The sequence below is a fragment of the Garra rufa genome, chromosome 13, assembly GCF_049309525.1.
Source record: "Garra rufa chromosome 13, GarRuf1.0, whole genome shotgun sequence".
Lineage (NCBI taxonomy): Eukaryota > Metazoa > Chordata > Actinopteri > Cypriniformes > Cyprinidae > Garra > Garra rufa.
In genome coordinates, this window is record NC_133373.1 from 45,760,307 (window position 1) to 45,773,286 (window position 12,980).

Below are 12,980 nucleotides of genomic sequence, written 5' to 3' on the forward strand. Positions count from 1 at the left end.
CACTCCAACAATCACCGGGAACACTGTAGCACCCTGGCGGCAACCATCCATATAACCTTAGCAACACTCCAGCAATCACCAGGAACTTTGTAACAATAGTCAACACCTTTCTAGTAACACTCCAGCAACTATAACACCATATAAACCACTTATCAACACACTGGCAACCATCTAGATTACCATAGAAACACTCTAGTAGACGTATGTAACACTGTAACAATGCTCAACAACATCTTAGCAACACTCCAGCAACTATAACACAATTAAAGCCACGTAGCAACACCCTGACAACCACCCAGATTACTTTAGCAATACTCTAGCAGTCACCTGGAACACTGTAACAACATCCAAACAACTCTACAGCAACTATAACACCATAGCAACCACTTGACAACACTCTGGCAACCACCCATATTATCTTAGCTACACTCCAACAATCACCTGGAACACTGTAACACCCTGGCAACCATCCAGATTAGCTTAGCAACACTCTAACAATCACTTGGAACATTGTAACAACAGTCATCAACATCCCATAACTGCTCCAGCTCCAACACTATAGAAACCACTTAGCAACACCTTGGCAACCACTCAGATTATTTTAGGGACACTCTAGCAGTCACCTGAAACAGTGTGGCAATATTCCACAACTTCCTACCTACACTACAGCAAATATAACATTGTTAAAACCACATAGAAACACATTGGTAACCACCCAAACTGCCTTAGCAACATTCTAGTAATCACCTGGAGCAATATGACAATGCAACAACATCCCACTTACTCTCCAGCAACTATAACACTGTAGAAACCACTTAGCAACACCCTGGCAACCATCTAGATTACCTTAGAAACACTCTAGTAGACGCCTGTAACACTGTAACAATGCTCAACAACACTCCAGCAACTATAACACAATTAAAGCCACGTAGCAACACCCTCACAACCACCCAGATTACTTTAGCAATACTCTAGCAATCACCTGGAACACTGTAACAACATATCAACATCCAAACAACTCTCCAGCAACTAAAACACCATAGCAACCACTTAGCAACACACTGGCAACCATCCAGATTACCTTAGAAACATGCTAACAAACACCTGCAACACTGTAACAACACCCATAAACATCCTAACAACACTCCAGCAACTATAACATTGTTAAAACCACATAGCAACACCTTGGTGACAACCCAACCTACCTTAGCAACAATCTAGCAATCATCTGGAACAATTTAACAACGCAACAACATCCCACTAACTCTCCAGCAACTATAACACCATAGAAACCACTTAGCAACACCCTGGCAACTACCCATTCACCTTAGAAACACTCTTAACAATCACCTGCAACACTGTAACAACACTCATCAACATCCTACCTACACTCCAGCAAATATAACATTGTTAAAAACACATAGCAACACATTGGCAACCACCCAATCTGCCTTAGCAACATTCTAGTAATCACCTGGAGCAATATAACAATGCAACATCATCTCACTAACTCTCTAGCAACTATAACACTGTAGAGACCACTTAGCAACACCCTGGCAACAATCCAGATTGCCTTAGTAACACTTTAGTAAACACCTGTAACACTGTAACAATGCTCAACAACATTGTAGCAACACCCTGACAACCACCCAGAATACTTTAGCAATACTCTAGCAATCACCTGGAACACTGTAACAACATATCAACATCCAAACAACTCTCCAGCAACTAAAACACTATAGCAACCACTTAGCAACACCCTGGCAACCATCCAGATTACCTTAGAAACAAGCTAACAACCACCTGCAACACTGTAACAACACCCATCAACATCCTACCTACACTCCAGCAAATATAACATTGTTAAAAACACATAGCAACATATTGGCAACCACCCAATCTGCCTTAGCAACATTCTAGCAATCACCTGGAACAATATAACAACGTGACAACATCCCACTAACTCTCCAGCAACTATAACACTGTAGAGACCACTTAGCAACACCCTGGCAACCATCCCGATTGCCTTAGTAACACTTTAGTAAACACCTGTAACACTGTAACAATGCTCAACAACATTGTAGCAACACCCTGACAACCACCCAGAATACTTTAACAATACTCTAGCAATCACCTGGAACACTGTAACAACATATCAACATCCAAACAACTCTCCAGCAACTAAAACACTATAGCAACCACTTAGCAACACCCTGGCAACCATCCAGATTACCTTAGAAACAAGCTAACAACCACCTGCAACACTGTAACAACACCCATCAACATCCTAGCAACACTCCACCAACTATAACATTGTTAAAACCACATAGCAACACCTTGGTAACAACCCAAACTGCCTTAGCAACATTCTAGCAATCACCTGGAACAATATAACAACGTGACAACATCCCACTAACTCTCCAGCAACTATAACACTGTAGAGACCACTTAGCAATACCCTGGCAACCATCCAGATTGCCTTAGTAACACTTTAGTAAACACCTGTAACACTGTAACAATGCTCAAGAACATCTTAGCAACACTCCAGCAACTGTAACATTTAAAAGAACATAGCAACACCCTAGCAACCACCCAGAGCACTCCAGCAGCATGACGGTGGTGTATTTTGTATTAATGTGAGATTTCTGGCTGTTGTTTTCCTGATGGAAGTAAACACAGCTCTGAATGATGCAGTCAGATGTTTGCCTCGTGTTCATACCTGCAGACGTAAACATTTTCTCCAATTTAGACCTTTGCTTGTCTTGTGACCTTGTAAATACCACCTGACAGTCCATCACATGATGTTTTACTGCCGGAGGGTTTTTAACGGAGCAAATTTCACGTTTTGTCACTTTCTGACTTTTCAGCTTCAGAGACAGAGGAACAGAATCTGATGATCAGGTACAGTCTGCTCTTTTAATGTAAATCTGCATGATAGCAGTTAAAGTGAGAGACTTGAAATCAAATGTTTCTAATTCATTTTAATTCTGTCAGAGACATTTTATCTTGACATTAACAAATGCAAGCATAATCATTTACAAGTAGACTTAGAAAGATGTTTTTTTTTATTCACATGAATATTATAAACCCGTTTAATCAAATGTTGAAGTGAATTTTTAACCAGTTTATTTTAAATAAAGATTTTAATTATGTATTTAATTTGTTTTAAATTAAGATTTAAATCTCATTTAAATATATTTTATATTTTAATATAAAAGTCATTCTAATTTGCATTCATCTTTATTTGTCTTTTTTCATACGGGTGAATATTACAAACATGGTTAGTCAAATATTTCAGTGACATTGAGTCTTGTTTTTCATTTTTGATTTTTCATTATTTTTTTCTTATTCATTTTCTTGTTGAATTTGTCTTAATTTTTATTTTTTAGTCATATGAATATTACAAACATAAGCAAATATTTCAATAAAATTGAATACAATTTCAAGAAAAGTTTTAATCAACAAAATTCAAAGTAGTTATTTTGTGCATATTTTATTTTTTTTTATTTAGATTACGTTTTTTGCCATTTTAATTATTAGTCTTGTTTTTTATTATTTGATTTTTCATTATTTTTTCTTATTCATTTTCTTCTTGAATTTGTCTTAATTTTTCTTTTTTATGCACACAAATGTTAAATATTAAATCTTAAATTTCAGTAGTAAATCTGAACCTGTGAGCCCATAATAACTCTGGTTTCCTTCGCTCTCAGGATGTGGCGTCTCTGTTTGCTGTTCGCTCTGCTGTCCGTCACCTGCGGCCGCCCGCAGCTCTCTTTACGCTCACATGAAATGATGAACTTCATCAACAAGGCCAAGACCACGTGGACGGTGAGAGTTTACTGTGGTGTCATGAGTGAAAACATCTGTCTGTGTTGATTCACCTCATCATTGCTCTCTCTTCCTCTTTCTTATTCCTCTCGCTTTCGTTTCTTCACAGGCAGGTGAGAACTTCCAGAACGTGAAGTACGAACATCTGAAGTCTCTCTGCGGGACGATGCTGAAGGGCCCTCAACTGCCTGATACGTGAGTCACAATAATAACATCATATGTGACCCTGGACCACAAAAGCTTAAGTAAAGTCTTAAGTAGCACAGGTATATTTGTAGCTATAGCCAAAAATACATATGGGTCAAAATTATAGATTTTTTTTAATGCCAAAAATCATTAGGATATTAATGAGAGACACTGTAGGCAGAAACAGTTTTTTCATGCACCTGTCAAGTTTGAGATTTTGGGCTTTTTGGTGTTTCATGAAGTGTTTTTTCAGACTAGTGGAAAGAAAACACCCAAAAGACACTGTAAAGTGCTTCTTTTATAGCACTTTATCTATTCGTGTCAATAGATTTCAATTACAATACAGATTTCTCAAAATGAGTATTTTCTCCTACACTGAGCCTTAAATCTCCACTTCAGTAGCACCAACACACACCAAACTTTTTTATTCCTGTCTACATTCTGAAGGTTTTTACAGAGGGATTTGTTCACATATGATTTGCTTGATTTTATACATTTTATTCCCCAAAAAATGTTAAAAAAAAATACATTGTTTCCTGTCTGTTCTAAGTATTTTCTAATTTATGTGACAAAATGAGATACCCAAAATTCCCTCTGTAAAAACATTTGACTCTAATAGGTAAAAAAGAAGTTAAAAAAAGAATTTTGAAACTGACTTCATCCAGTGTTTAGATTTTTTTTTTACTAGAAATGTATGCAAATTAGCGCATATTACATTAAATAATGCCTCATTTGCATATTTAAACCTAAGATTTTTGAAAAGTTGTAAAACAAAAAAAACGTTTGCAATTATCAATGTAATCAATCAACTGGGTAAGTAAGGTGATAAATATTAGTTATTTTGTATTTTGTAAATATTGTAAGATATTTTGTAAATGTCCTACTGTAAATATATCAAAACATAATTTTTCGATTAGTAATATGCATTGCTAAGAACTTCACTTGGACAACTTTAAAGCCGATTTTCTCAATATTTGGATTTTTTTGCACCCTTAGATTGCAGATTTTCAAATAGTTGTATCATGGCCAAATATTGTCCTATCCTAACAAGATAGAAACTTGTTTATAAATGCAATTTGCATACAGAGTCTTTGATTGATATTGGTATAGTTCAATTGGTAGATCACAGTGCTTGCAACGTAAGGGTCACAGGTTTGATTTTCAGGAAATTGGATAAAAATGCAATGCAACTTGCTTCAGATAAAAGCATCCGGAAAATGTGCATTGGTTTTTATTACAGCAACTCCTTGATTTTATATGACTGTTATATAATGCACATAATTTTATTGGAAACCATAAACAGAAATAAAACCATATCTGTGTCTTATTGTCAGGGTTACTACACTGTAAAATACAATACATTCATTAAAGTGTTAAGTAAAAACTAAATTCTTATTATGGTCATTTTCATTTTAAAGTATTAATATATTAAGGTAATATTGTAGAAATAAATTGATTTTACATTGATTGTATTTATGCTGATTTCTCTAAACAATAAACAAAAAAATAATACATGTCATTTTATATTATTTTTAATATTTGTATTAATATATTATGGTGATATTGTACACACACATACACACACACACACACACACACACACACACACACACACACACACACACATATATATATATATATATATATATACTGCCACTCAAAATTTTGGGATTAGTAAGATTTTTAATGGTTTTTAAAGTTTCTTCTGCTCATCAAGGCTGCATTTATTTGATGAAAAATACTGAAAAAACTGTAATATTGTGAAATATTATTTAAATTTAAAATAACAGTTTTCTATGTGAATATATTTTAAAATATAATTTATTTCTGTGATGCAAAGCTGAATTTTCAGCATCATTACTGCAGTCCTCAGTGCCACATGGTCCTTCAGAAATCATTCTAATATTCTGATTTATTATCAATGTTGCTTAATATTTGGTTGGAACCTGTATTGTTTGTTTTTTTCAGGATTATTTAGCAAATAAAAAGTTGAAATCTTTTGTAAAAATATAAACTACCATCTAAAAGTTTGGAGTCAGTCAATTTTATTTGTTCTATTTTTATTGGAAGAAATTAATACTTTTATGCACCAATGATAATTATAAAATATATAAAGATATATATTTTGAATAAATACTGTTCTTTTTAATCTTTTATTCATCAAAAATCCTGAAAAAAGAATCACAGGTTCCAAAAAAATATTAAGCAACAACTGAAGTAATGGCTGATAAAAATTATTCAGGAATTAATTATATTTTAAAATATATTAATATAGAAGACTATTACTTTAAACTCTAAAAATATTTCACAATATTACATTTTTTCTGTATTTTTGATCAAGTAAATAAAGCCTTGATGAACATATAAGAATTCTTTAAAAAATCTTACTGATCCCAAACTTTTGAGTGGCAGTGTATGTATGTATGTGTATATATATATATATATATATATATATAATGAGAAATAATGACAAAAAACTTCCAGACACATGAAAGCAAAGACCATTTAAGATGTAAATGTGTTTAATTGTCATGCAAATAATGTCATGATTACAAAACGTCCTAAAATAGGCTTAATTTTCTGTATATAAAATATAATTTTGTAATTACATTAACATTTATTTATTTTATTTTGGAAATAGTATTTTCAACAAAATTTGAAAAGTGTTTTTGAAAGTGCATGTCGATAACAAAATGAATGCATGATGATTTTTTTTTAATTCCATTGACAAACATAGAAAACATAGTTTAAATTAAATAATATTTATTTAATTTTAAATATAAACATGCAATATATATATATATATATATATATATATATATATATATATATATATATGCATTTATTTATTTACCATTAATTAAATCTTAAAACATTTTTAAAATTTAATTACAATTTTGTTTCTCCATCTGTAGAGTGAAACACGCCAGCAACATTAAACTTCCTGACAATTTCGACGCGCGTACAGAGTGGCCCAACTGTAAGACCATCGGTCAGATCCGGGATCAGGGCTCCTGCGGCTCCTGCTGGGTAAAAACCGCCTCACACTCCAGCGCTGATGATATTCTTACTGTCATAAAGTACACATATGAGCGTGTGTTTGTGTCCCGCAGGCGTTCGGTGCGGTCGAGGCCATCTCTGACCGCATCTGCATCCACAGCAAAGGCCAAGTGTCAGTGGAGATCTCAGCTGAAGACCTGCTGACCTGCTGCGATGAGTGCGGATTCGGGTACGTCATAAAAAACTAGATAAAAAAAAGTTCTTGAGAAAAGCCTGATCAGAAAGTTTGAAAAAGGTTTTCAAAGTTTTTAGAAGTTTTAAAAGTTGTAGAAGATTTCAGTCTGAAAAAGATTAAAGTTTGAATATTTTGAAGGCAATACAGCATGTTTTAGCATGTTACTAGCACAATTGACATATTACTAGCATGTTTCTAACTTGATTAGCATGTTACTAGCATGTAGCTAGCATGATCAGCAAATTACTAGCATGTTTCTAGCATGATTAGCATGCTATTAGCTTGTTGCTAACATGTTTCTAGCATGATTAGTAAGGCACTCTCACGTTTCTAGCATGATTAGCATTTTGTTAACATGTTTCTAGCCTGATTAACACATTGTTAACACGTTTCTAGCATGATTAACATGTTGTCAGCATGTTTTTAACATGATTAGCATGTTACTAGCGTGTAGCTAGCATGATCAGCAAATTATTAGCATTTTGCTAACATGTTTCTAGCATGATTAACATGTTGTTAGCATGTTTATAACATGATTAACATGCTACTACCATGTTGCTAGCATCAATAACATGTTGCTAGCATGTTTCTAGCATGCTTAGCAAGGCACTCTCATGTTTCTAGCAGGAGTAGCATGTTACTAGTGTGTAGCTAGCATTATTAGAATGTTGCTAGTAAGATGGTAGTATTAGTAGCATGATTATCAAGTTACTAGCATGTTTCTAGCATGATTAGCATGTTGTTAGCATGTTTCTAGCATGTTGTTAACGTGTTTCTAGCCTGATTAGCATGTTGTTAGCATTTTGCTAGCATTTATTAACATGTTTCTAACATGATTAGCATGTTGCTAGCATGGTCAGCAAATTATTAGCATGTTTCTAGCATGATAATAACATGTTTCTATCATGATTAGCATGTTGTTAGCATGTTTCTAGCATGATTAGCATGTTGTTAACATGTTTCTAGCCTGATTAGCATGTTTCTAGCATAATTAGCATGTTACTAGCATGTAGCTAGCATGATAAGAATGATGCTAGCATGATGTTAGCATTACTAGCATGTTTCTAACATGATTAGCATGTTACTAACGTGTTGTTAGCATGATAAGAATGATGCTAGCATGATGTTAGCATTACTAGCCTGTTGTTAGCATGATTAGCAAGTCACTAGCATGTTTCTAGCATCGATAGCATATTAACATGACTCTAATTGCTAGTCTTGATTAGATTTATGCTTAATAAACTGAATCAAATAATGCAATCAAATAGTTGTAGAATTTGTGAGTTCTGAGTTTTTTTGAACGGTTCTATGTTGCAGACAAACACAAAATTAATCGTAGAATTTCTGGGTTCTGTTTTTAGGAATTTTTGTAGAAACATCTGAGACTAAATCCTTTGCATCTCCTGAGCCACAAAAGCTGTATTATTCCTCATGAAATGCTGTGAAATCACTCTTTTGGTTTGTTTGTCCTGAGGCAGGTGTTCTGGAGGTTTTCCATCAGCAGGGTGGGATTACTGGACGAAATCCGGCCTGGTGACTGGAGGACTTTATGGCTCCAATGTGGGTGAGTCTGGATCAGAACAGCGCTGTCATTGTAGAAAGCAGCGTGTTGAGCTCATCTGAAATTTTTCAGCCTTTCAACAAGAATAAATGAACTGAAGATCATCAAATACAATAACAGAACATCTAAAACGTTCATTTAGCTGAACTGGGGTTAAGAATAGTGGATTTAAAAAGTTTAATTTCTTGCAACAACATACTTTTATGAACACCCATAGCAAAAACCCATGTGAGTTTGAAGGACATTTTACAAACATAGACAACTGAAATAAATGGAGGGGAAAAAAACATTAGAATAAAATAGTATTTCAATTTAAATGATTAACAAACCGCTTCGAAATCCCGATCTGAATCAAATGTTTCACATTCAAATGATTCGCGAACCCGCTCCAAAGTCCGAACTAAACCAAATGCTTCACAATACGCAACGTTCCAAACTATATCAAATGATTCGTGAACCCACTCCGAAGTTCCGAAATAAATAAAACTATTCACAATACGCGATTTGAAGTCCCGATCTGAATCAAACGATTCACATTACGCATTAACATTCAAAAAGATCCCATAACTAAGAAATACTATGTTTTTACTCTCTTTAAGTTGTAGTGAGATAACTGCATTCGCCTCAGATCAAGCGGCATGTGAATCAATGATATTTTCCTCTTTAATATTTGCAACATGAAATAAACATGAAAAAATATTTGAATGCATGTTAAAAAAAAAATATATATTTTATTTATTTACTCCATTTGTGCATGCATGCATGGATTTCTATTTTATTGCATCCGTGTGCATCCGTTTTATTTTGCTTTTCTATTTTTTGGTTTACTCTATTTGTTTCTGCATGTGTGCATGCATGCTATTATGCATGTCCACATTTATTTGACTTTAGTTTATTTACTATTAACATTTATGCATGCATGCTTTGTATTTAGGATGTTTTTATTTATTTTTTTTAACCTCATTTATGCATTTTATTTTGCGATTTTATTTTTTTATATCATTTTATTCTTATTTACTCCATTTGTGCATGCATGCATAGATTTCTATTTTCATCCATTCTATTTTGCTTGTCTACTTTTTGTTTACTCTATTTTGCATGTCTATTAATATTTCATTTTTTAAATTTTATTTACTCCATTTATGCATGCATGCTTTTTATTTAGTTTTTTATTTATTTTTTAACTTCATTTATGCATTCTATTTTGCATTTCTATTTTTGATTTTATTTTTTCACTTTGTGAAGCGCTCCTCCTCAAGACAGAGATGGCAGAAAGCACAAGTTTGTTTTGTTGTCTTGATCCGAAACGGTGGTCCGTGAATCATTTGATTCAGATCGAGATTTCGGAGCAGTTTGGAATCATTTCGCTAATTGAATGAAGTGCGATTTGCGCTCCGAGTCCTGATTTAGATCGGAACTTTGGAATGGGTCCGTGAATCATTTCGCGAATTGAATGATTCATGATTTGCGTTCTTGAGTCCTGACCTGAAACTGTGGTTCGCGAATCATTCAATTCAGATCAGAATGGGGTTTTTTTTTTCTGATTTTTTTATTAAACGGTCAGAAAACATCAAGCAATTAAGGCAGAACAGTTTTAAAAACAAATAAACTTTGCCATTAAGGTGTTTTTGATCATTTCTAGGTTGCAGACCATACACCATTGCATCCTGCGAGCATCACGTGAACGGGACACGGCCGCCGTGCTCAGGAGAGCAGGACACACCTGAGTGTACCACCGCTTGTATTTCTCAGTACAGCATCCCATACAAACAGGACAAACACTTTGGTGAGTTTCTTCTTCTGCCCTCTTGGGTCTTTAAAGGAGAAGTTCACTTCCAGAACAAAACAATTACAGATGACGTACTCAATCCCCCTTGCCATCCAAGATGTTCATGTCTTTCTTTCTTCAGTCGTAAAGAAATTATGTTTTTTGAGAAAGACATTTCAGGATTCTTCTCCATATAGTGGACTTCAATTGTGCCCCGAGTTTGAGCTTCCAAAATGCAGTTTATACGCAGCTTCAAAGAGCTCTAAACGATCCCAGCTGAGGAAGAAGGGTCTTATCTAGCAAAACGATTAGTTATTTTCATTTAAAAAATACAACTGATATACTTTTTAATGTCAAACACTCATCTTGTCTTGTTATCCCTGTCTGAACTCCTGTTTTCTTCTGGTTTAAGACAGTAAGGGTATGTCGAAAAACTCCCATCTTATTTTCTCTCTCAGCTTCAAAATATTTCTACATCGCTGTTTTACCTTTTTTTGTTAAAGGTGTTTGATCTTCTTTGCATGTTCACTTTGCAAACACTGGGTCAGTACTTCTGTAGCGATGTAGGATGATTTTAAAATGATTTTTGAAGTTGAGGGGGAAAATACGATGGGAGTTTTTCTACATACCCTAACTGTCTTAACCCAGAATACACAGAGTTCAGGGAGAGCAAGACAAGACGAGCATTTGAGGTTAAAAAATAGGGATGCACCGAAATGAAAATTCTTGGCCGAAGCCAAACAAAATTAAACCCTGGACCGATTACTGAACAAGGTTTTTCGTGTTTTGGCAACAAATTTTGCCATTTTTTTCACCATTGCCTAAATTAAATAGCCAAAATGTACTTTTTCCGTACAATTTTGTCTTGCTTTGCAAAAAAATAAAAATAAATAATTACAAAACATCAATTTAAAAATATTTACTTAACACTAAACATTTTTAACATTCTAGTAGACATTATAGCCTGCCAACAAAGAACAATTAACTTAAAATTAATAAGTAAGTAAAATAATATTCTTTGGCATATTTTTTAGACCCCCTTCTTGAATCAGGCATGTGTTTTTAATGTACAAATAAATGCAGCCTTGTCCTTGTTCGGTATAATTTATTCAGCTTTTTCACTTATAATTTCAGTTGCCGAACACTCAGTGCATCCCTATTAGAAAGTATTTAAATTGTATTTTTTTTTATTAAAAATAACCAATCGCTTCGCTTGATAAGGCCATTCTTTCTCAGCTGGGATTGTTTTAAGCCACATTTAAACTGCATTTTAGAAGTTCAAACTCGGGGCACCATAGAAGTCCACTAAAATGTGAGTGAAGAAAGACATAAACATCAGGGATGACAAGAAGGTGAATACATTATCTGTAAATTGTTGTTCTGGAAGTGAACTTCTCCTTTAAGCTTTAAAGTTTCCTGATCTAACTCTCACTGTGTGTCTCTGTCACCCCCTGCAGGCTATAAATCGTATAACATCCCCTCTGACCAGCAGCAGATCATGACTGAAATTTACAACAACGGGCCTGTGGAGGCAGCATTCACCGTCTATGAGGACTTTCTGCTTTACAAGAGCGGTCAGTGTTGGGGAAAGTTACTTTTAAAAGTAATGAATTACAATATTGAGTTACTCCCTAAAAAAAGTAACTAATTACATTACTTAGTTACTTTTTATGGAAAGTAATGTGTTAGGTTACTTTTGCGTTACTTTTTAAATCTGGCCAGGGCTTGCTTGTTTGTTTTTAATTTGAAAAGTTCTATTTTTTGTCAAATGTAAAAGCCTTAGATTATCTTGAGTTAATAAAATGGGATTAAACACATAAAGGATATTTGTATTATTTAACATATTTAATTATTGCAGGTTTGTATTGAATTTAACAGTTTTTATTCATTTTGAAGAACACTGTATCTGTTTTTTAGTGAGTGAGATGAATTAATGCATGTTCACATTTATTCTAGAACTAAAGTAACATCTTACTCACGATTTCTCTCAACATGAGGACAGGAGAGCTTTTAATCAATAAATGGGAGAAAAAGTAACTGGTGTTACTTATTTGAAAAAGTAACTCAGATATTTTCTTGTCAATTAAAAAGTAATGCGTTACTTTACTAGTTACTTGGAAGAAGTAATATTACGTAACTTGCGTTACTTGTAATGCGTTACCCCTAACACTGATTATGTGTGTCTAACAATCATCTGCATAAGAATACACAACAGCATGTTATTTGGTTTGATCTTTCAGGTGTTTATCAGCACGTGACCGGCTCTGAACTGGGGGGTCATGCCGTGAAGATCCTGGGATGGGGAAAAGAGAATGGGACACCGTATTGGCTGGTTGCTAACTCCTGGAACGAAGACTGGGGCGACAAAGGTGAGGCACTGATGCACACTTCTGTTTTTGATG

General features: G+C 34.2%; 1 protein-coding gene across 1 annotated transcript in view; it reads left to right on the forward strand.

Annotated features, from left to right (window-relative positions):
* The first annotated feature begins 2,810 nt into the window (after positions 1-2,810).
* ctsbb (cathepsin Bb) overlaps positions 2,811-12,980 on the forward strand; it is an 11,062-nt gene continuing 892 nt past the window's right edge. The window contains exons 1-9 of the mRNA XM_073816409.1: positions 2,811-2,901; positions 3,711-3,828; positions 3,938-4,023; positions 6,930-7,044; positions 7,128-7,243; positions 8,728-8,813; positions 10,453-10,596; positions 12,036-12,152; positions 12,819-12,947. Of these exons, the coding sequence (XP_073672510.1) occupies positions 2,894-2,901; positions 3,711-3,828; positions 3,938-4,023; positions 6,930-7,044; positions 7,128-7,243; positions 8,728-8,813; positions 10,453-10,596; positions 12,036-12,152; positions 12,819-12,947 (919 nt within the window). The 5' untranslated portion in view covers positions 2,811-2,893. The remainder of the gene's footprint in view (positions 2,902-3,710; positions 3,829-3,937; positions 4,024-6,929; positions 7,045-7,127; positions 7,244-8,727; positions 8,814-10,452; positions 10,597-12,035; positions 12,153-12,818; positions 12,948-12,980) is intronic.